The sequence below is a fragment of the Hippoglossus hippoglossus genome, chromosome 12 (assembly GCF_009819705.1).
Source record: "Hippoglossus hippoglossus isolate fHipHip1 chromosome 12, fHipHip1.pri, whole genome shotgun sequence".
Lineage (NCBI taxonomy): Eukaryota > Metazoa > Chordata > Actinopteri > Pleuronectiformes > Pleuronectidae > Hippoglossus > Hippoglossus hippoglossus.
The window spans coordinates 2,355,245-2,379,740 of NC_047162.1; the positions used below are offsets into that span (position 1 = coordinate 2,355,245).

Sequence of the window (24,496 nt, forward strand, 5' to 3'; positions counted from 1 at the left end):
CAAAGATATTAGAATCCTTTTGAGAAGCTGGAAACAGCAAATGTTTGCAATTGTGTGTTGATGTAAGCTAAAGGGAGCAGCCCCCCCTGGTGTACTGGTGGATAACTCACCAGAAAACAAAATCAGCATAAATAATGAAGCCAAATAAATGTTTTTCTGCCCTGCAACTGATTCACCTGGAAAACACTGAGTGCATTAAAATCCACTAAGAGCAGAAATGGAATTAAACTAAATGGAATTATAAAATATTTGTTTTGTTATTTTTGAAACATATAGGAAGTCCACTCACATTATGAGCTGGACTTAATACATGTAACATAAAGTCAAGATCATTGAGTAACAGTGATCTAAACTGGAAATAGAACATGTTTAGCATGGTGTGAACACTATTTAGAAATGGCATTCATGTAAATGTTTAGCTTCCTCTGTTGCAAGGAGAAAAGCAGCAATACTTCAGATTCTCAAATTTGAAGATTGCAGTGATTAATAAAATTCATTAATCACTGCAGCTCCAGTTGTATGAGCTCAGGGTTTGAGACATCCACTCAATCTACAATAAAGCGCAATGGAAATTTGTTTGTGCTGCTCTCCAAATGTTGAAAAATTGCACAATTTGGGTGAACTGATCCTTTGAAACACACACACACACACACACACACACACACACACACACACACACACACACACACACACACACACACACACACACACACACACACACACACACACACACACACACACACACACACACACACACACACACACACACACACACACACACACACCTCTGTGTACATTTCTAACTCACTAGTGTTCCCTGTTCCTCTGCCCTCTTTGTTCTCTGTTCTTGGTGTTTTTCAGTGTTGGGTTGGGGGGGAGCATGCAAGAGGGGATAAAGGAGGATCTCTGTTTACAAAATACACATGATGATCCTCAGCTTCCCTCTGACGTCTACAGAAAAGTTCAGGCAACAACAAGCAAACAGGAACAAGTAGTAGTGCCAATGTGTGTCATGTGATTGCACAGGTAGTTTGGTTTCCCCGAGGGGAGCTCAGTTAGATGGTGCTTTCAGTCTGTGCGTGACTGATGGTGTGAACGTGTGGGTGGGGGTGGGCCTGGGTATGGCTTGGCCTGCGGGGGCCCACACAGTTCTGCTGCTCGCTGAGCAGAGTGGTGGTCTCTCCCGGCCCGTTCTCTGATCCAGCAGAGGGCGGCGACTGCTGGGGCTTGGAGGGCAGATTAGGGTGGGGGTTGAGGGTAAACGGTGCCGTACTAACGGAGGACAGGTGGGTTTGGGAGAGGGAGGTGTGGTTGCTCTGAAGGGGAGTGGCTTGGGGCAGAGCCTGGCTTGGCCTGCGGCTAGAAGAGGAGGACGAGGTGGTCTGAGGCAGAGCGGCGCGGCTGCCCGGTGGTGTCGGCTGCTTGGTGGAGGCTGGCCGCTTTACAGGAGGTGTGGCCAGTGGCAGTGGTGTGCGTGTCCCCGGTGGCGTGATGGGGGGCAAAGAGATGGACGTGTCCAGACGAGTGTGACTGCGCTCTGGAGACTGCGGCGTGCTGTCCAGCCTGGATGCCAGGAGACCATTCTGGTAGTGAGCACGAGTGATCTGCAGGTAAAAATACAAAAGCACTCAGACACGCAGCAATGCTGAAGACAGAAAGTGGGAATAGTTTGTGAGCTGCATATAAAGAATGGTCAGAATTGTCCTCTCTAAAACAATTTAAACACTAGAATGACTAGACTGCATTCATCTAAGTACCTAATAAACTAACAACTGAGGGTATGTTTCATAAACTGTACTTACATATACATAATGATGACAGAATAATAATTTGTTAATTAATAATTAGTTGTAAGAAACTGAACTGCCATCCTGCTTTTGATAGACAGTGTCCCACCGTGTCCCAACGGTCTCCATTATACTGCTCAGATATGAGGACGGACCAGTGACTGAGATGGACAAGATGGCAGCTCCCTGAAGGAGGCCAAAAAACATCAGGATCACTCCCTGGTGGCTGCCTGTAGTATTGGCCATAAACCTTCATGTTTCTGATAAATTTAGTTTAAATGAGTTGTTGGACACTTTAAAAACAGGGCGAGACGTCAGGATTGACAATGAGATTGGCTCATGACTGGTCTGACAAATGCATCGGCTGGACCTCGATACGTATGCTCCACTCTCTGATCACTACGGTGCTGAATCTGGTGTCAAATGACGTCAGCAACGTGAGATGGCACTGCCAAGATATACTGGGTTCCCTTGTGTATGGTGGGAGAAAGTGGAGACACATCCACCATCTTTAGAAACATCATTGGGAGGGAGCAATTTTTTTAAATATGAGCCAAACCTTTCAGTTGGAAACCACCCAAATGTTACGAAAAGTGGACAAAAACATTACCATCTGCCCCAAACTATTTAACTGACTCAATAACTTAAAAGTATCTGGCAACATCAGGTGGTTAATTAGTTGGATCATGGAAATGACGTTTCTTATCTGCATTTAAATATCTAAACAACCCTCCCAAGGGAAACAAACAGATATTGTAAGGACAACTTGTGATAATTCATAATGTTCTTTAAAAATAACAGCAAATAATAAGCAAAAATAAACCACTCTTCTTCCTCTGACTGATACCTAATGAGACTGAGCTGGCATCAGTCAAAAAGGGACTTACCTTGACGAACTGCAGGTCAGTGAGAGCACGCACGCAGAAGTCTGGGATGTACTGGAAGGGCGTGCCTGGGATCTGGGTGTTGCTCCCACCGACGGAGCCACTTTCCGGAGCGCGCTCAGTGCAGCTCAGTGACGCTGAGCGGTTGAGGTTGCCCCCGTGCGATGGAGATCGAAACTCTGGGGTTGACAGAGAAGGGAGTGAGCACGAGAGTGAAGATTAAAATATAGAAAAACATTTTTTTTAAAAGGAAGTGGTGCGGTGGCCCTGCGAGCTCAACACACAGCAACTTAAGGAAAACAAACAAATTCTGAAAACGTCATCGAATTGACAACACATACTGAAAAAACAACACAACCATTTGCAGACGGGCAACAAAAAGCACAGACAACAATCGAGGTGTTTCCAAGAGACACAAAAAATATTTTAGTGAATAGATAAAGTCACAAATTGAACAAAGGCAGAGCTTTCCTATGAATATAGAATATTAATAATATCGCACCAATAGTATTAATATTTAAAATTGACCTAGAGAGCAATTGTGAGGTAGTTCTCAATGAAGGAGAGTGAATGGAGCTAAACAGCTAAAATAGTTTTTTACACCTGTTTCTTGACACAAAAAAAAAGCCACATTTAACTTTGTCAAATAAAGTATTAATACTATACCAGAACTGATAATAAAAGATACTAATGTCCTTTCATTTATCTTACAGGCAGAGTGATTTAGCTCATAGCCTTCTGCTAATGCATGCCGATTGGTCAGTTAGGGTTACGACTGATTGCAACAGGTCACCTTCCTCGATGGCACATTACGAGTCTGAGGAAATGAATGAGGTGAATATCTGTTGTTTCTCCCTTTTGTATTGAAAAAATAAAGACAATTGTGAAAAATGTTGAAGTTATGAAAGTGGAAGTTGAAAGAGCATGTCCCAGTGAGCTTCATCACATTTCTATGTCCCCTGGAAACACTTTGGTCATCTGTGCACGTTTCTGTGTTTGGTTGTGTTAGTATTTGCAGTGTGTTTCTGTATTTTGTTGTGTTGTTAGTATTTGCAGTGTGTTTCTGTGTTTGGTTGTGTTAGTATTTACTGTGTATTTCTTTATTTGGTTGTGTTGTGAGTATGTTAAGCACATGTGTTGTTAAATTGATGAAGTTTCCTGAATTTGCTTGTGTTATGTCCATTTGCGTTTTCTTAAGTTGCAGGCACACACACAAACACACGCACACACAAACACATCCACATCTACATCCACATCCACTTAAACATGAAAAAGGCAGAAACCACGACATGAGACAACAGAGAAAAACAATATGAAAACAAGATGACTGTCAGTAAACAGGGAAAAGTGAAAGCAGCCAACTGATGTTGACTTGTAGCATGGTCGGCAGTGAGAGCAATACACACAATGAACAAACACACACACACACACATAAAACATGTTAATGTCATTGATGAGTGTTATGGAAAGAATGCGACAAACATGCCATGCGATGAGGCACAGTGCATCGTTTGAGCATTTCATGACTATAACAGGACTGTCTAAGCTCAGAGGAGGAGCCACTCTCATTGGCTGGTTTTAGTGATGTCATGGAGCCTGTAATCTGGCTCGGAGGGTTGTGTTAAAGGAGGGAGACGCCAGGGATAATCAGAGAACCTCAGTTCAGTGTCGCACACACGAGAATGTTAGTGCTTAAAGGAATAGTGCAACTCTTTGGGAATTGTGCTTTTTTTCCTTTCGTGGTTAGAGTTAGATAAAAAAGATTGTTGCTATCATTGTGTCTGTGAGGCAACTTTGGAGCTACGGCCAGCGGCTAATTAGCTTAGCATGAAGACAGAAAATAGGGTGAAACAAAAAATAATATCCATTTAACAGCACCTATAAACTTCACTAATTAACTCTTTATATTTAGCAATTTGAATGAAAAGCCAAAACGAGCTAACCTGTGTTTATTAATGAGCCATGGAGGTGCTGGAAGGTGGATTTTGTTACTTTCAGACAGAGCTAAGCTTCATATCATACAGGCATTAAGGAGGTTTTGTTGTTGTTGTTGTAACTCTGTGAAACAAAGAAGGAAAATAAGCAGATTTCTCAAAAGGAAAAACTATTCCTTTTACCAAATGGTCCACAGTCAGATTATCCTTCTCCTCTTCACGATACAATGTCTCAGGAGTCATGAATAATATCTGACCTTAGATTAGTGGTTAAAGGGAAGGTGGTGGGGGCAGGGTTAGAGATTATTAGGGTCGGCGCATCAAGAGCCCCGTCCAGCAAGATTGTCCAACTGCCTTAATGGTGTAATGATGTGAGACTAAGAGCTAATACGCCCTTTAGATGGCAAGTCTCACCATCCGCCTGCCAACTAAGCAAAGCCAGAGCAATTATATCAGGTAAACAAGACCAAGATCCTTCCTATGAATCGGCAGAGATCCACAGCTGCCACTTACAACGGTCACTGGTTAATAAAAGCTTCAAACGTTTGCGGCTTGGCCCCAAAATAATGTTTAACATGCCTTTTTTGTACCTGCAGGTTTCCATGCCATATTAGAGATCATGAAGTTTTCCTATCAGGATTGTTTAGGTGATTTGTCTCTCGCTTATGACATCTCTGATAATACCAGGTGACAGAAGAAGACTGTGACTAGCCGCCTACAGGCCTGTCCACCTGGCCTCCATCCTCACCTCTAGTCCACAACTAGTTTGACTTTACATTTACAAGCTGTTCAGAACCCTGCATTGCAAGCTAGACAGGGAACAACCTAAACTATCACACAGGCCCTTGTTTTTATACTTTCACTCTGACTGGGGTTAAAGGCGACTTTAGAGGGCCATGAATGACAAATGAATGATACTTCTGTGTTCACTACGAGCCTGGACTTGCTGGATCAGGGCTCTGGAGATAATGGGAAAAAAAGGAAATGGTGAGATCGTAATAAAAGTGGAAACCCATGCGAGTGTTTACCTGGGAAACGAGAGAACAGAGAAAACCTCTTAAGTGAGAGGCGTCGTGGAGGGGGGGACGCCACTGATGGGGAGAGAGGAGGGGTGACAGCTGAGAGAGAGAGGAGGGGGAGGTAGGGGGCAAAGAAACATATATGAGCTGCTTTATTTGTTTGAGGGTTTTTTCAAGCAGAGAGTAAATCACATAGACCGCTGCGTTTATTATTATTATTATTATTTCTCTTCAGGTGGACTTTTTTCTTTAAAAAAAAAAAAAAAAAATCAGTCTGGAGTTTTTTGTTCCTTTCAAATTTGTTAAAACAACGACAGCTTGTGATCCATTACGTAGTTTATTCTATAATGAGGCTCATTGAAATGTTAAGCAACTCAACACCTGCAAGTTAAATAACAAACAAAAAATGGAGCCATGCCAGAATAGAAAAGGGGCTGATGATCTGTGGTGCCTTGTCGAATCTATGCGTCACTCTTGTTGTTGTTTTGTTTGGATATGCTGCTGTTGTCTAAATGCAGCCACCAGACTTTAAATCAAATCATCAAAGAACAATGTGTGTTTAAAGTTAAGATTCTTAAATTTTACTCTGGACCTTTAAGGCCCCCAATGGCACCAAGCTACTCGGCTGAGTTTCTAAAACATTACTGTCCAGCCTGAGATCCTCTGATAAGGCTGAGGACCAAGGGTAATGGGATGTAAACTGTCAGGGCGCCGACCCCTGGAAACAACCTACCAGAGGAGCTTTGGCTGAAAAATTCGCTACCTTCTTTTCGGCCATCTCTCAAAACTTATTTCTCCCACATGGCTTTCGCTTAGGAGGTGGTCAGTGGCATTTGTCTGACATTGACAAACCGATTTCATGAGGCACACAACGGTGACATCTGTCAGTAAAGACCTGCCCTGCGCCACAGAGGAGTGGTGTGTGACAGTGGTAGAGGAGTGACATGCCGGGCAAACGGCAGCGACATACTAACTAGTCAAGGTGGCATCACCGAGAATGATCACATGACACCAGGTTGATGACTTAGTGCAATAAAAGCGTTTCTTCCGATAAAATCCCTCTGAAAAGTCAACTCTCACAATATCAGCGTTTTTTTTCCACAGTGTGGCGAGGATGATAAACAGGCAGGGAAGCTGGTCCTGGCAAAAGCATTGGCAGCTCTCCTGCTGGTACAGCCAACGGCCCCCCAGAAATCAGAGATTCTCCTCCTGGCTCCACAAGGCCGATATTGGTAAGATAAGAGGCAAAAGTAAATACAAAGGGCATTTAATCCAACTGTAAACGATCTTCTAGCCAGAAAAAAAAAAGAGGATAAACACCCGCAGGCACCATCCTTGACAGTGGCACATTACCGATGGGAATTTTGGATGATAAATGTGTTTGACGTATACATTTGACGCTGCATTTACATGACTCTGCACATGCGCAAACACTGAGCTGCATTATGTGCACATGAAGTACAGACAGCAGTTTAACCAGCACAGAGAGCAAAAACTGGTCAACAACAGTGAGGAGGAGGAGGAAACATAACAGTAACAGAAGAAGAAGAAGAAGAAGAAGAAGAAGAAGAAGAAGAAGAAGAAGAGGAAGAACAGGAAGAAGTAGCAGTTGTAGCAGTGAGGATTAACGTTTGATCTGCAGTTGCGATGCTGAACCACCAGGTGTCACGAGTGTTACAACTTCTGCAGCGAGTCAGGGTAAGTTCACCATGGACCAGACAACATGATGCTGCCACAGTACAGCAGGACCTTCCTCTCCCCCTTAAACCTTAATATAATAAACTTCCTGGATCCTGGAGTAGATTTTGAGTAACCCTTCAAACTAACAAACACATAAACACAGATGAAAACATCACCTCCTTGGAAGAGACTATAACTGTCCCACGTTTGCTTCTATTCTTCATTAAACTGCTATTTCCAGGATATTTCTGAGCCATACAAATGACAAGAACATCACCTTGTGTAATAAATTGTCCAATATGTCCCACATGCTGCCAGGCTTTAAATAATATGTCGTGTAGTGAGGTTCCCATGTTTGGTATCTTTGTGCCGGCAGAGGAACCTAAACCGAAAGCTGTGGTCTTGGACTATATCTGGAAACCCATGCTTCAACAAACAAGATCCAATGTGTTCATTAGTGAGCTTTACGTGTTCATAGGTGACTGGCTGTTTCCCTCAGTTCACAGAGTTTATGCTAAGCTAAGCTCACCATGCCCTGACTCAGCTCCTTACTTAACACACACACACACACACACACACACACATGATGTTGATATTAACAATAAAACAATTACAATTTAAAAAAATCTAAAATAATAAGTCAAGTGCAGGGTTCAGACTGAATTAAGAAAAACAGACAGAGCACATATATCTTAAAATGTTCTTCTGTGCTTGAGTGAAAAATACATCAGTATTCTTTTTTATTTGTTACAAAACAAGAAAAAACATAAAAACGGCCGGAATAGAATAGAAAACGTTAGATGTATTAGATAAGTCTTAACGCAAATGTTCAGCAATTTTGTGTCTCATTTGTTATTATGAACAATAATATTGACACTAAAACATTCTATCGGTCGACCACTAATTGATGTCTAACCCTGATGTCCCAGAGAAAATCTGTGCAATCACTCATTTAAATGGTTGTAAGTGATGTTCCTTTCAATAAATGTACTTTCATATGATGCACTTTTTAGTAAAATGGACATTTTCAGGAAATGTCCTCCATGCTCATTTCCTCTGGCTGGATGATTATATAAAAAACTTGAGTTGTGTTTTTTATTGCTGATTACTGTAAATGTTCCTCGCTCCTAAATATAGGAGCGAGGAACCTACAGCTAATATAGAAACAAGATCAATAGTCCCAGTTTGTTTGTTTACACCAATAATACCCTTCATAACAACAGGATCTCAATCCATTAAAAGCCCCATTACAAGCTCTTACAAATTAAAAACGAAGGATTGAAAATATCTCAGGGAAATTGCTGCAACAAGTCAATATCTATTTATTCTCCTGTCGATTTCTCAGGCGTCACCTGTCGTCTTGGAGGAGAGAAGAGAAACTTTATTGCAACTCGGTCTACAGTGTAAGTGTTTCCCTATTTGGACTAAGCCTATTGACTTTTCCACTCTTCCTCTCCTAACTGTATTTGCAGCTCGCTAAGCGACAGAGCCCTTTGTGAAAGAACGTCAGGAGACTGTGACGTAAAGTTACAGATTATAGAGTTTGAATTTTCACATTTTCATTGTATTGCTGCGTATAGTTTTTTTCTTATTTTTACAAGAGCCTTCAACATCATGAGATATAAAAACTGCCAATACTGCATCTCTGTGAATCTATGATAAACTGTCCCTGCACAGGATACATGATTATGAATACAGAATGGATGGATCATATTTGGGCCAGATGCTGTTAAGGTAAGAAATGGTGCATTTGTTATGGACTGTTTTCATCGGCAGATTACCCCACATTTGATGCTTCATCTTTGAAAACAGAGATATTTCATGGTGTTTTCCCACCATGCAGCAGAACTCCACGTAACAGAGGCTGCCAACATTACTAGCGGTTCCTATTCTAATGACACTGTGAGTCAGGCCTTTCAATATAAAATACTGCTAGAGCCTTGCCTGCTAACTTGGTAAAAACATTTTTATGAAATGGCAAAAGCTTTTTTCTCAAATTGTTTATTTGACATATCTCTGTGTGTGTGTGTGTGTGTGTGTGTGTGTGTGTGTGTGTGTGTGTGTGTGTGTGGGGGGGGGGGGGGGGGGGGGGTGCATAAGCATGTACTGTCTTACCCAGTGATGGTGTACTTAGAGCCATGACTCCATAATAGGAGAACGGCCCAGTTTCAAACTTCATGTTTTCGGTTCCAGCTTCCACCTCGACCCGCCCCTGAAACACACACAATAACACAAACACACACACACACACAGGACATTTCTATTTAAAAGGTCTATTATTATCTGATAATCTAAACAGTACTTGTGTGTGTCGGTCAACAAGCTCTGAAGCTCCGCTGTGCAAAATCCATGAGTCATCTCCTATGGCACTTTGACATCCCATAAATATTACATTCTGCCCACAGGCAGGGTCCAGTGTCTCTTTACCACACACGCCACACCACACACGCCACACCACACACACACACACACACACACACGAGCAGCTGTGCTCAAGTTGCCTGCTGAGTGTCTGCAGTCACTTTATCCACACCTCAGGTGTCAACAACAACAACAGTCTCTATATACTAACACAGTTCAAATTAATCAGTGTCAGTGTATGTCACTGATGAGCCACGACCAGAGAGCAGGATGCAATGTAGTTAGCATCTAACCTTTGAAATCTCTTCGTGACCATATTGTGTTATTTGAGAGACAATATTTAATACTGAGTGTTTCTATCGTGTCGACTAAATAACAGCACCACCTCTCTGTGCAATACAACAAGAGCACAGACTTCAGGTTGAATTCACACCTCTGTACAGACCAAATGCAGGACTTATATTAGCCGACTTTCACCTGACTTTACCTATTGGACTTTCTACTGATAGTATACACATGCAGGTACCACATGAAATGTCAAAAACAAGAAAGATGGGTCTCTTTGGGTACAAAGCAGTGTCAAGTTATATAAAAGAGTGTTCACTAGTTTCCGACCGATGCCACCCATATGCGTGCCAGCGTCTGACGTTTGGTCAGGTCAATTGTTGACTTGCTATCTTGAAGCAGCGGAATGTGGTTGACCAACAAAGCCTGATCTGTAGCTCAGTATTTCAATCTTTCTTTTAAAGGTAAATTATCCATCCTGTAATATGCACATACACAGGCGGGTGCACATCATGCGTACACTCCGTTTGGTACACACACACACACACACACAGATGATCTGCTCATGCACGAGCTGAGACCGTTTCCTCTGCAGAGAATTGTTCTCTCTTATTTACTGGTGAATACACCATGATAACAGCAATCCACCGAGGGGAAAGCTCACCAGGATTTTAAAGGAATGGAAGATGACACTCTGATTGGTTTACTGCAGGTTACGCCCCAAAACACACATAATTAATAGAAAAAACACTTGTGAACAACAAGCTCATCTTATTCTTTATGTCACCTGTAATAACAATCAAATCTATCATTCCACTTAATAATAAATGCAATAGTCATGTAATTTATTATTGACCATATTTATCTTTATTGGTCACTTTGATGCATGCACTCTCGTTACCCTTAATGTATGTTTAATTACATATGATTAAAGAACTGTATTTTATACTTATTTTGCCTATATTCATATTTTATTATGTAGTTACTTATTAATTATATTTCTTTTTTAAATATTTGTAACCGGCACAATTTGATTTGAGGATGTTTTTTGTAATTTTGCTGTGCTTCAAGTTCTTGAATCTTAATTTCCGCTGGTAAACTAACAGAAGTGGATTTGGACGTAAACTAAATGCACTTGAGACAACGAGCATAGAAAGTTAAAATGGAGTCCTAAGGCTTGAACTGCTTATTAACATTATCGTCTCTTCCATTTATGTCAAACATAAAAAACTCTGCTCCTTTGACGGGTTCCGCTGCACTTTTATTTCACTTTGGGGTTTTTTTTGCGATTCGTAATTTTATTTCATTTTAATCATTTTATAAAATCTTATTATATTCTGTTTTTATTGGATGTTTCTTATTGTTATTCTAATGCTTGCCTTTGCCTGTGTACAAGCACTTTAATTGCACATGTGCTATATAAATAAAGCTCTCTTGCCTTGTACCTGGTTGATAAGTTTAAAAACACAAATGAGACACTGTGCATGTTTGTGGTGTTGAACAGCTCTTTCTTTCACATCTTCCCTCCCTCGCCTCTTTGTTCTGCTCCACTCTTCCTGGTGCAGAGGAGGGATTTACAGCCTGACGCCGTATCCTCTTCTTTTCTTCCCTCTTCCCTCCATCTCTACAATCGTCCTACAACATCCCTCTACTCTTTATTTCACACTTCATATGCTCCATATGCTCGGCTGCGTGGGGCCGATTGTCAGTGCTCAACGTCTCGTCTCATCTGCTTTTCTGCTTTTCCATCCTCCTTAACCCTTCAATCCCTCTCTCTCTCTCTCTCTCCCCTCGATTTGTCTCTCTCTTATGTAAGAGGATCTATTAGTGAAGGTCACGCAGGGCGAGGAGCCCCTCACGATCATAAGCCAGACTGAGACAACGAGGACTACTTATTCGCCTGGATCAGTCATTTTACAGCATAATGTCTGTTTATTAAAAGCTACACTGAGCTACGTATTTGATTCAGTCCTCAGATCGTCCCAAGGACGTTTTACTTTGCAGCTTTTTCGCTTACTATGCTGAATACTAATAAAAACTACATCAGCAAAATGAACCGTAACTGAACAGTGTCCAGCAAGAGTACTCTTCACTCATGAACGGCCCCTGTCAGTCTTATATCAATACACATTAAGAGGCAAAATCTACTTTTATTTACAATTAATGTGTAACATTATAATGTTTTGAAATATAAAGAAAATGTTTTTGTAACACATTTACAAATGATTCAAATACATTTTATTATTAGATCATTATATATATATATATAATGCTTTTGCTCTGAATAAGATTATAATAATAAAATTAATCTTTGGGTTGTTGGCAAAAAAAAACAAACAAGACTCTTGAAGACATTACCTTGGACCCTGGGAACTAATTTATTTTACATGAAAGTATTCCATATATGTATAGATTAATCAGTAATCAAAATAATCAATTGTTGCCATTTTCTAAAGTCAGAATTCCTGACAATCCAAAACTAATGAGCAGTAACTTAAAAAAAATTATTTGCTTTGTTGAACTGGTCTGCACCTATTCTGCATTGTTTAAATATCAACCACTGTCAGAGGGTTAGTGTCAGGGTTAGACACTCAGATGCTCCGGGTGTCTGTCATCATTTCAATTAATTCTCTGAATTCTCTTAAAGAATAAAGGCATCACAGTGTTTTTCTTTTTTCAAACAAACTCTTAATTTCCTTAAGTCGGGCGTGTCTTAAAAGGTCGAAGTGTTTAGTGCTAGCATCAGCACTAATACCCCTCCAGACTGACACAGCCGCTGACCTGGGATAAACCTGTTACTAGTTTAAAGAGGTCAACCTGTGTTATCCAATCTGACTTCATTATGACCCTTCAACAGCCAGCTCTAAGACAGGACTAACACTGCTCTGCCAAAGCACAGAAATGCATGTGTGTAAATCCACAATGTGGCAAGACAAAGTACATGAACTCTTTGGAATGATCTCAATTTATTGGTCTTTAAATGTGATCAGATGTTCACCAAAAGCTGCTTTCAGACAAGCACTGAAATTATCCGAATTAACCAATTCTGCTAACATCCTCCAGACTTCATGTCTGAAAACGGCTTAAGTTATGGTAATGAACAAACACAATCTATTTCAAGTCCTAGTCCAATTGTTTTCCATGATAAATTCATCATTAAAACATTCCCAGTGAAGGCTGGAAAAACTGTGTGAACCTCTCGACTAACAACATCAACATGAGCTGACTGGAGCCAGGTCAATGGAAGCAGACTGGAGCTGTGGGTTGGAGCTGCTTCCTGATCGCAGAGAAACATCTCATCATACTTCAGGTCATGTGAAGTGTTGATTTGCATAAAGCTGGAGGTTAGAGAAATCTTAAAGAGTTTAAACCAAAGCTTCATGGAGTCATCCACGTTCACTTTCCTAAGTGCATGGTTTTAACGCGTCCTCAGTGTGTGTCTGTTTATGCATGTGTGCGTTTACCTGCAGAATGAGTATGAAGTAGTCGACAGGTTTACCCCTCTGGTACAGGAAGTGCTGTGGCGAGCGTTTCTCATTTTCGTTGAACTTGATTTCCTGTATGACGTCCGGGTGTCTGAGGATCCTCAGTAAGACTTTTTCTGTGATCAGGAACGGGCTGAACAGGCTCACCTCTTGAGGGAGAGACACAGACAGCAATACATCAGTTTGGTATTTTAATTTGAGTTAGAATTGAAAAGAAATACTGAGCCAGAATAAACAACTAATTCAAAATAGGAAAAAACTGAACATGATATCAAGAGACGAATAATAATAAAGAGTGTTTGAGAGTTGACTCCTTATGACTTGGATCCCATCACCTCTAACTCCATGTTGAATTGATCATAACTGTTTTAAAAATTAAAAAGTATAATACATAGTATATAGAGTATAAACTCTGAACTCTACTTACAGAAATGAAACAAATGAACTGAATCTAGACTTGAACCGACAATAAATTTCAAACACGAACTGAGATCCTTTTTCTTTTTTAAGGAAAGAAATTTAATATTTATTTAAATATTATTATTATTTTCAAGTTTAAGTTATTATTTTGTTTAAAGTGGGATGTTTTTAATTGAATGTGGCTGCACTGATATGCATTTATTTAATTTTACCTGTGAAGTTTGAAGGTTTTTCTTTCTCCATAAAATATGTTGATGATAATAAATGTCTATAATGTTCTATTGTTGTTGACATGGTTGAATTCTTGCGGGAAATTCACACCAGGGTCAACATGCATCAGTCCCACAGTGATAGTCACTGAGGAGAGACATTCGTCTGCTGAATGACGTTTCACTGTGACATAAGCCGCCGCCTCCTCAGAGCTCACCTGTGGCCAGGAAACGATGAGCTGCCAACATGAGCTGGGGAGAGATCTTCACCTTACTGTCGGCATCGTGCTTGAAAGCGGAAAAGTCACGTTTGCATTTGTTGGGATCCACCTTTTTCCTGTTTCTGTTATCAGCTACGAAAAGAAAGAAAGAAACAAAGAAAGAAACATAAAGAGGTTTGTCTCCAGGAAATACCTGCGTCCGACCGAGATATAGTCTGGCACATAATCTTCTCTAAAACCACAACTTGTCAAAACCCAAAGCAAAACATTGATACACCTCTTAATTTATGTTAGACACTGTCTTTTTTCATAAATGTTGTAAACGTTGTTATTTTGTTGAAGTGCTCTGCTATGTGCAGCATCTATTACACTTCTGTGCGTCCTGGAAGAGGGATCCCTCACATGTGACTCTCTCAGCGGTTTCTACAGGTTTTTTCTCCTAGTAGTTTCTTACCCTTGTTGAGGGTTAACGACAGAAGATGCACACCTTGTTAAGCCCTATGAGTAAAATTGTAATTTTTGAATACGAGTTACTGTATACAAATAAAACTGACTGATTGATTGAAATCAAACCATAAAACAGCTCAAGCTGCAGTCACAGTCAGGGGCAAATTTTCTGAAATGCCAGAAAATGAAATGATTTCCAATCATCCATCAGTTCGGATCAGTCTTCTTACTGACAATCAAGTGTGTTGTTACCCCCCAAGTGCTTTACATCACACAACCACAGATCTGACAGAAATTCTGCCTGATTCTAAGTCGAGGGGAACCAGAGGCTTGTTTACATAAGGCCCAAAATCTATAGTAGAGTGGAAAGGGGCAGGTTCGTGATTTGTGTTATTGTGACTTACATTTTCCAAGGATATCATTATCAAATATCATATAATATAAGACACAACTTGACTGAGAATAATTATGTCTTTTTTAAGTTGTCTTCAATATCGAACAGTGTGTACATGCACTGGTGCGTTGCAAACAGGAGCCGCTAACAGCTAATTCCGCCCATTTGACAAAAGGTACAGTTGGGTTGACGTGGGTTTGGGGCCAAAGTGTAAGAATTTGAAATCTTCCACGTGCGTTTATGTGTTGAGACATTTGCATCTGCGTAATGGCCGCCAACCAGCGAGCGCTGACTCACTGTACAGGTCGGATTCATCCAGGATCTCTGACTTGATGATCTCCTCGATGACGTCCTCCAAGGTGACCAGTCCCAGCACCTCGTAGAAGGGATCTCCCTCCCCCTCATTGTTCACTTTCTGGACAATGGCCAAGTGGGATTTACCTGGGGACGAGAGAGAGGGGGAGAGATAGAGAGAGAGGTCATCTAAAGGGTACGACAAGTGGTGAAATACATTTGTGATGCCTTACAGTTTTCCAAGCTCTGACATTCCAGGCTCTTAAAAAGAAATCAACTGCCTGGAAAGTAGGGCAGCATCAAACAGGAGGGAGGGGCGGGAAGTTTGTGAATTTCACTGCAGCAGCTGCTCTTCGAACACACTCGGCCCCCTGCCACATGAAAACATCCTTTCTTGTTTTGTTTTTTTTTTCTATTTTGAAGGCAGCGTAGCGTCAGTTGCGCCACTATTCGATCAGTCAGAGGATTTGTCCTGACTGCTGGGAGGACAGACTGATGCCTTAATATAGCCCAGACTGGACTAAGAGCCTTGGACGAACTGCCAAGACCAGATAAAGAGGAGGGACTGGAGGGAGAGGCAGCAAGGGGAGGGGGGCTGAGAGAGAAGAGGGCTGTGGCAGGGGAAAAGAGAGAAACAACAGATTAATCCATCCCTGCCTCTGCTCTCCTCATTAAAAAAAAAAAAAACTGTTGACTTGTTTATAGCTGCATTTGGGCTGACATGTCATGCACGCTGATGGCTGCCAAACAGAGTCAAGGACAGAGATGTTATCCACAGGTCAACAAGAGTGGAGCTGCCAGGACACGAACCTGTCACCGTTACTGAGCTTCACACGGCAGCAGCATCCGTCCTCATGATGCTCGGTGATGCTGCGACGTGTCTACATGTATGTGCCATGTGTCATGTGTGTGACACCAAGGTCACCAGACATGTCCCCGCAAATCGGAGACAAACCCTCCTCTTTAGGCTGATCTGAGCAAACGCATGCATCAGTCAGACTTGAGTCAGAAAGACAAAATCAGAGAGACTTTAAATTTAACTTGATCTGGTCTGTCTATAAAAGTGAAACACAAAGTATAGAACAACAAAATTCAAATAAAATAAAATGAATGAACTGACTCCAGACTTAAGAATATAATACATTGTATTATTATTATATTTCATTAAATTAATAATTCATTTCAATGCTTTTTCATAATTGAATAGATTTCACAGTGAAAGGACTTAATATATATTGTTTTACATTAATAAGGCTGCACTGAAACTGTATTTATCTTCTTTTACCTCAAATTAAAAACAATCACAACAATCCATTGATGTTTTTTTTAATTTTATTTAAACTAGCTGTCTGCAGAGCTTTATATAAACACTCTGTTGCAGAGGGAAGTCAGAAAACTTTCTGTTCATCCTACCTGGTTTATCTGCAGTGAAGATTTTAAAGGCAATGTTTTTCATAAAATGAAAATGAATTTACTTTATTACTGTTCACATGTCTGGTTTATGTACAAGTTTGAATGACTGACCAAACTGCAGTTATTTCAGGTCTGTTGAGCAATCGACACAATATTCAGACCCAAGTCCACAACTCTTCAAAACAAAAGCTTGAAATTCAGCTTGATATAAAGCATTACATAAACAAAAAAACATTTGCTAAAGAGGAAGTGATTCTAAGAGCAGCACCTGTGACTCCCGTGAATGTCTGTGTCAGTCCGATATAAAAATAATCAGATCATCAAAATGATCAGGTGGCTCAGACACTGATACGGACGGGGCAGCTTTGGCAGGCTGCCAGCTGCCAACCACTGCTGTAGATTACGTGAGGATGTAGAAGAAGACATATTCAAAACAGGCAAGTGTGAGGTCGATAAGATGAATGGTTCTGGAGATATGCGTTCCACATATAGACAAGATTGACAGATGATTGTGGAATTATGGTAAAGGTCTTTATATAACACTTTTCTGGTCTAGATGACCACTCAAAACACATCACAGTACAGTTTTGCCATTCACACACACGCACGCACGCACGCACGCACGCACGCACGCACGCACGCACGCAGCACTTTCTCTTTCATACATCACTCAAACACTGCTGGCACAGCTGTCAGGGGTAATTTGGGATTCAGTATCTTGCCTGATCCACAGCCGCCCTCATTATTCTTAGTAGGTAGGAGTTAGTAGGTAGATGTTTTGATAATTTTGGGGATTGCATTGAATTTCTGAGAAAAAGCTTCCATCAGATATTTTGTTGATGAGTAATTTACCCCATGTAAAAATAATACACGTAGAAAAAAAAAAACTTGCTAATTTCAAATGTGCGGCAAATGGAATCTTTTCAAAGGTAACTCATCAGAGTTTACAATAAAAACAATGTCAGCATTAGATCACAGTAACCAGGGTTTGTGCCAGTTCACCAAGTTCATATCCTTCTAATACCACACTGAATGCAATTTAATACCAGTTTGGATTGAATATTTATTAAAGAAAAACAGCTGGTGTCTATGGCCCTTACAGGACTGCAATAACACGACCAATCATTTCATTCGACAGTTAAATGATTGGCTGGTGTTCCTGTCCGTCACTAACCGACCTGCACCCTGCACATGAGCTGGGTCTTCAGACATACAGCGCTGAAGCAGAGTCGATAGCCAGAAGTTAGCGAGCGAGTCGTGTCAGTCAGTGCACATTCATGTGTTTTGGGGGTGAAGCTTTGACGAGCGGGACAATGGGAGGGGGCGGGATGTACCGTTTGCACACTGTAGCCTGCTCTTGCTAGGTTTTCCAGTATTACCAACCCTTGCTTTAAATCTTTGTTAAAACTTCACAAAAAAGGACTGAAGAGTCTCCTCAGAGCTGCAGTCACATCCAGACAAGTGATGACTTACAGCCAAATATACCAGACTTCTATTCATTACATTTAAGACTATTTATTAACCTCTAGAGCACTTTCACTGCTTTTAAAGAAAATCTCACAAACCTGGGAAAGGGTTCTTACTGAGGATGAATCATTTTTTCCAACTTTAAAATCTCTTTTAATGTTAAGACTCATCTTGTCCAGTAAACTTTGCAAATGTAAACATCCGCTGTAAAAGCTATTTCGGAACAAACTGTGAACAAAACCAAAATGACTTGAGCTGAAGCGAGGAGATGTATGACCAACTCGGATGCTTTTGTTCAGCACCGTTTCAAGACCGAATCACTGTCATCACTATTCACCAGAGGTTTTCACACTATTTGCCTAAATGTTTATATGTTTAGATAAAGACAAAGCAAAAGAAGAACAGGACTTATACAATGAACATGATCATTACAGCCGCTGGGTGCTTTTTTGGTGTGTTATTTGTGTGTTTGAATGTGCGTCCTACTTTTGAATGATGACGACGACGATGCTGTCTGAGACATGACTCAGCGTGTAAGTAGCCGTTGGCTTCCACACTGAGCTGTGGCTGTTCATGACAGAGCCAACAGGCCGGGTTCTGTGTTGGCTTGTGACAGAGCCAGTTCATACGCTGACGTTAGCCAGGAGGATGACTCATGAGACAGCACACACACACACACACACACACACACACACACACACACACACACACACACACACACACACACACACACACACACACACACACACACACACACACACACACACACACACACACACACACACACACACACACACACACACACACACGCCCCTCCTGCCTAGGCTCCGCGGGAAGGTCCGAGATCACGGTCAGCGCCCCCCCTCGCAGCAGCTTCAGTGGGTTTTTTTCAAGGGCGTTTCAGATGAATGAAACTTTGATTTGAGGGAGACTTCTCCTTTTCCCGACTGAGTGACTAAAACTCACTTGAGCTGACCAACATAAAGTTTAACACCAACTGTTTTGATCATTTTTCAAGCAGAAATGTCAAACATCCACTTTTCCGGTTTCTGAAATGTGAGCCTGATGACAAAACAAGACATCGGGGGTACGGAAACTTCATTCTTTCACAATTTTTCCGACATTTTATGAACTAGTGCAGTGCCTGTTCTAAACTAGCCTGCTTGCTTGTCCTGTGTTAATGCTCTGGAGCTCCTTCAGAATAATTCCTTAAGTGAGTCCCCCTTAAAACATTTCTACAATATACTGTCTCTTTTTACTGACTCCCTGCAAGCAGGATGCACTCTGAAAATGAAACTTGACCAAGTCTTTGACGATCATCTAAACAAGCCTCGGGAGGCGCAACGTTGTTATGATACACGCTTTCTTTTCGAGGTGTGGATATCAGTGCTGAGATCTCCTGCACTAATCCTGTGCACCTGAACGTGCAGATCTTCATCCCATCAGAGGGCAGCAGCTGATTTCACCGATTAGTTCCTGACAGAAGATGATCACCAGTGAAATCCACTGCTGAGTGTTGAGATGGAATAAAAGCCAGATTATATAAAAGACACTGATGTGGCTGATCAATAAAAATGAGTCTTGTCTTCGCTCTCACATTTGACAGTTACCCAGCAGGCCTGCAGACAGATGGAAGCTGGGTATTATTTCTGCCTGTGTGTGCATCTGTGGGCTTGTGTGTGTGTGTGAGTGAGTGAGTGAGTGAGTGAGTGAGAGAGAACCAAATAACTCCACAACGTATGGAAGGAGGGATATTACAAAGGAGGGTATTTCCAGATGATTTACTTTCGGAGCTGATCAGTCAAAGGTCAAAGGTCAAGGTCAACACAAGTACGGTCCGAAACACATTTTCCAAGATACCCCTGAAAATAATAGAGAGAGAAGCTAAAGCTTATATCGATCATAAAAGTATTCCTCATCGTATCACGTGTTTGATCATAACACATCTGATGATTCTCTGGATAAGATCCAGTTCACGTTAACTTGTCTGCAGAGTTTTGGAGCATTTTGTGTAGGTGTCTTGTTTGTCATCATCTTCAAATCTCCCGCTGACTGAAAGCACCACACCGAACAGGGCTGAGTAACACTTCATCTAAATATTCCTGAAATGTCTGTTTTTGCATTGGCCTACAGTTCAAAAGTTCTAATTACATCATTATCATCATTATTATTTTAACTGTATTTTTCAGACCTATCAAAATTCCCACTAAAAGTGTGCCTCTTATTGCAATACTTGTCAAAAATAATCATGATTTTTGTTTTGCATATTGTTTGCTGAATGCAAAAAGCCCTTTAAAGGGGACATAGCATGCAAATTCCACTTTGTTAGTGCTTCTACAGGTTAATGTGGGTATCTGGCATGTCTACCAACCCAAAAACTCTGGGAAAAAAACACTCGCGCGTTTTGTTATAGTTCCTCTAAGTCAGAAACGTCATGCTTGAGCGACTCGATTGAGCTTCCTGGGTTTTGTGTCGTAACAAGGCACTGGAAGTCTCCCTACATGGTCTACAGTTGTGTGGCGGTTGAAACCAACTCCTGAGAGACAAATGCCTAAATGATGAGCACAAGTGAAATGTGCTTTTAACATGTTGACTATCTGTTCATCAGCTGCACTGTGCATCACATTTGCTCTGCTGCAGGCTGTGGTGAGTGCTTTAATGTGGGGTGGGCTGTTCCACTCATCGATAGTGCTGATCCACACAGACACAGCCTGAAGGTGGGGAGTGTGTGTTTGTGTCTGGATGCAGTGATGACTGCAGCGTTTTCTAAGAGAACAGTGCAGGAGAGCTTTTCTGTTCCTTAGAGACAGCAGCGGCCATGATGAGGATGAAGATGCTGATGATGAAAGTACACACAAACACACCCACACACATGTGTAGGTTGACCCACCTTTCTTGAACTCCTCCAGCATGGCGTCCAGCTTGGTGTCATGGAACACAAAGTGCACGGGGTGGTTGTAGAACTTGGTGATGGTCTTCAGGGTGGTGCAGTCGTCCGGGTCCACAAACGCCAGGTCCTTCACGTACAGGATGTCCACGATGTTGGACCTCTCGTCATCGTACACCGGTATGCGGGTGTATCCGCTCTCCATGATCTCCGACATGTAGTTGAAATCCAGCACCGCGTCCGCCTGGATCATGAAGCAGTTCCCCAGCGGCGTCATCACGTCCTCCACGGTTTTGGTCCGGAGCTCCAGAGCGCCCTGGATCATGTTCATCTCCTCTTTGACCAGGTCGTTGTAGGGCTCCGTCACTTTCAGCATCTCCACCAGCTTCTCCCGGTTGTACACGGTGCCGATCTCCTGGCCCAGCAGCACGTCCAGCAGCTTGCTGACGGGGAAGGACAGCGGGAAGGTGAGGAGCATGAAGAACTTGGTCAGCACGATGGTGTTGGCGCCCACGGCCAGTCCGTGGCGGGAGCACAGCGCCTGGGGCACGATCTCCCCGAAGATGACGATCCCAACGGTGGAGGCGACCACCGCGCCCAGACCTGATCCGATCAGGTCGTCCAGCAGGATGGTGAGGGTGGTGTTGACCAGGACGTTCCCCAGGAGGAGGGAGCACAGGAGATAGTTCCCTTTGCTGCGGATGGGCTCGATTTTCCGTGCGTCATTCTTCTCCTTCTCGGTGCCGCAGCTCTGGACGATGCGCAGCTCCATGGGGTCCAGCGCCATCAGTCCCAGGTTCAAGCCGCTGAACATGCCCGAGAGCATCAGCAGGCAGGAGATGACGATGCCCTGCAGCCACATGGGCAGCAGGGACTTCTTCTCCTCCACCACCAGCAACCTGCCATCACTGTCCCCCAGCAGCACCCACCTGCTCTCATCCTCCGTCCGCGTGCACAGCGCGTACTCCTTCTGCGGCTCGCTCTTGCGGAGCGGCTTGATCTGGAAGGAGATCAGCCCCGACGTGCGGTGACTGCTGACGTTCATGAAGGTCCCGATGCTGATGTCCTTCGTGAAGTCAGCACAAGTCCTGTCCGGCTCGTCCATCATGCCGCTGCCGCTCCTCGCCGCCGCGACCACCTCCTCCCCATCCTCCTCCACCCCGTCCACGCCAGCGCCGCCTCCGTCCGGGATCTCCGTGAAGCGAATCTGCTTCCAGGCGTCCGAGTGGAGCTGCACCCCGTAGAACCGGAGCTGCATGGAGCTCTCCTCAGTCACCTGGATGACACCGTCGTCATTGGTGGTGGCGGGCTTGTCGCTCCTCTCCAGCCGCATGCCGAGCACCTGGCTCCCGCCGCTGCCGCTGCCCCTGCTGCCGGACCCCGCTGCTGCCGCCGCCGCCGCCGCCGCGACCGCCGTCTCCGTCCGCCCGCCGACCGCGCTCCACAGGCAGATGATGACAGTGAGAACATAACCCTGCTGCCCGCTCCATTCTGTCGCCATGTTTGTTTCACTGCTCGGCGACCTGGGAGCTGACGTCATTTACTCATGTCCGAGCGGCTCCGCCCCCCATCACACGCACGTACGTACGCGTGCGCACACACACACACACACAGGGACACGCGCGCGTTATCACCGCCTACCGGGCAGGGACAGGTAGAGCTAATAAACAAACACACCCCCTCTCTCCCTCCACGTCTCCCCCTCAGACACGCAGCTCACAGGCCGCTGGTTTTGACCCGTTGCCTGTGGTTGATGCACTGCGGAGCCGCGTCCACACCTGCACGTGCATTTACCCCGAGTCACCCTCCACTCACCCCCGCCTCCCTCCCCCCTCCACGGCCTCGCTATTCTCCCTGACAGGCTCTGGGCAATGCGGCAGCTCGCACACAGCGGAGGGATGATAATGATGCTGCTGCTGCTGCTGATGCTGCTGCTGCAGACGCTGCTGCTGCAGACGCTGCTGCTGCTGCTGCTGAGCACAGCACTTTCTCATCCAATTGCATCCGGAGTCAGCTGTTATGTAAAGGCACATGGCATCTGTGTACCAGCCAACCCCCCCCGAAGTCATCTCCCCATCCTCCTCTTCATCCTCCTCCCCATCCTCATCCAACCCCATCCTCATCCTCCTGCACCATCCCCACATCCCTCTGGCCCTCAGCCCGCGCTGGGGCTGCTGGGTGGAGACACACTCAGTGTTTTGTCCAGAGACAGACTCCCTGCAGCTGGGACCTGGTCCCTCTGTATAATAATAATAATAATAATAATAATAATCAGAGCCGTGTCACTACTGTTTGACCATCATTATACTTCCTTTAAAAAGCCATTCATTTTTCTGATGATAACTCAGTGGAGTGGTGTCTGATGTCTTCTGACCATCTTGATCTATTATTAGCTCCTAATAGTCAGTGACTGGCAGTTATGTAATCAATCCTCTGCCTTGGCTTACAGCGCCACCCACTGGTGACACCCCTGAAAGTGATGTGAAGTCGGAAAATCTGGTAACGTTACTGCAAAAACGCAGTGGTGGAATGAGTGCAAATATGTACTTGTGCTTAAAACCTGCACATATATATATAGCTTATATATCCCACGCTACTGTCCTTTAACTCCATTATATTTCGGATACTTATTTTACACACAAAACCCATCAAACTTATAGATGAAACAAATGAATTGTATATAAAGTCATTAAAAGCAGCAGCTACAAGAGTCAAATTCTGCTGAAGCATCAATGACTCGGGGTTAATGATCTGACTCATGTCAGAATCAGTCACAGAGACTGATTTTATATTTTTACACTTTATTATTATTATTATCAGTCTTACAGTTTCAAGCACCTGCATGTCTTTTCATGTGAGTGTGTAATACTCTGAACAACTCTAAAGTATTTGTAAAGATCAAATTGGATCTGCTTGTTCTCAATAATGATTGAGGGATAGTGTTTAAAATGTGTCCTATCAGATATCCTTACTGTGTACAGGATCAAGCATTTCTTATGTCAGATATTGATGTATGTGACACCGTATGTAAGCCTGATGCAATAAAGCAGCAATTGTGTCCATATATGAATATACAATTTCTGACTTTATTATGAGTAACATTCCCATGCAAGCTAAATGTAACCAGTTTCCATAAATTCAAAAAGTCATTCATTTGTTATACATACTTATTATGTATTGAGCACTAAGATCCTTCATTTCAACACATTACAACAGTCAGCACAGTACATACATGTTACCTGTGTGTGCGTGTGCGTGCGCACGTGTGTGTGTGTTAGTGGTTTTACTTCTTTGAAACACACAATTCAA

At 42.9% G+C, this 24,496-nt stretch overlaps 1 protein-coding gene across 3 annotated transcripts; it reads right to left on the bottom strand.

Annotated features, from left to right (window-relative positions):
- Positions 1–777: 777 nt before the first annotated feature.
- LOC117771887 (metal transporter CNNM4) lies at positions 778–23,026 on the bottom strand. Of its 3 annotated transcripts, XM_034602745.1 has the most exons (9): positions 21,191–23,026; positions 15,424–15,567; positions 14,283–14,417; positions 13,415–13,584; positions 9,420–9,516; positions 5,634–5,723; positions 2,675–2,850; positions 1,303–1,604; positions 778–1,257 (listed from the first exon to the last, which is right to left on the bottom strand). In XM_034602745.1, the coding sequence occupies exons 1-9, from the start codon at positions 22,725–22,727 to the stop codon at positions 1,056–1,058; spliced, it is 2,853 nt and encodes a 950-aa protein (XP_034458636.1). In that variant the 5' UTR covers positions 22,728–23,026; the 3' UTR covers positions 778–1,055. The 3 variants fall into 3 exon arrangements, with proteins under 3 accessions (XP_034458636.1, XP_034458635.1, XP_034458637.1); XM_034602744.1 differs by having other exon boundaries at positions 778–1,604; positions 21,191–23,025; XM_034602746.1 differs by lacking the exon at positions 5,634–5,723 and having other exon boundaries at positions 778–1,604; positions 21,191–23,022.
- Between the last annotated feature and the right edge of the window lie 1,470 nt (positions 23,027–24,496).

Bases quoted from the DNA above. Each gene is read 5' to 3' on its own strand.
- LOC117771887 (XM_034602744.1), bottom strand. From the start codon at position 22,727: ATGACGTCAGCTCCCAGGTCGCCGAGCAGTGAAACAAACATGGCGACA. The intron at 15,568-21,190 runs GTGGGTCAACCT...TCTCGTCCCCAG, and splicing joins GCTGGAGGAGTTCAAGAAAG to GTAAATCCCACTTGGCCATT. The intron at 1,605-2,674 runs GTAAGTCCCTTT...TTTTACCTGCAG, and splicing joins CTGACCTGCAGTTCGTCAAG to ATCACTCGTGCTCACTACCA.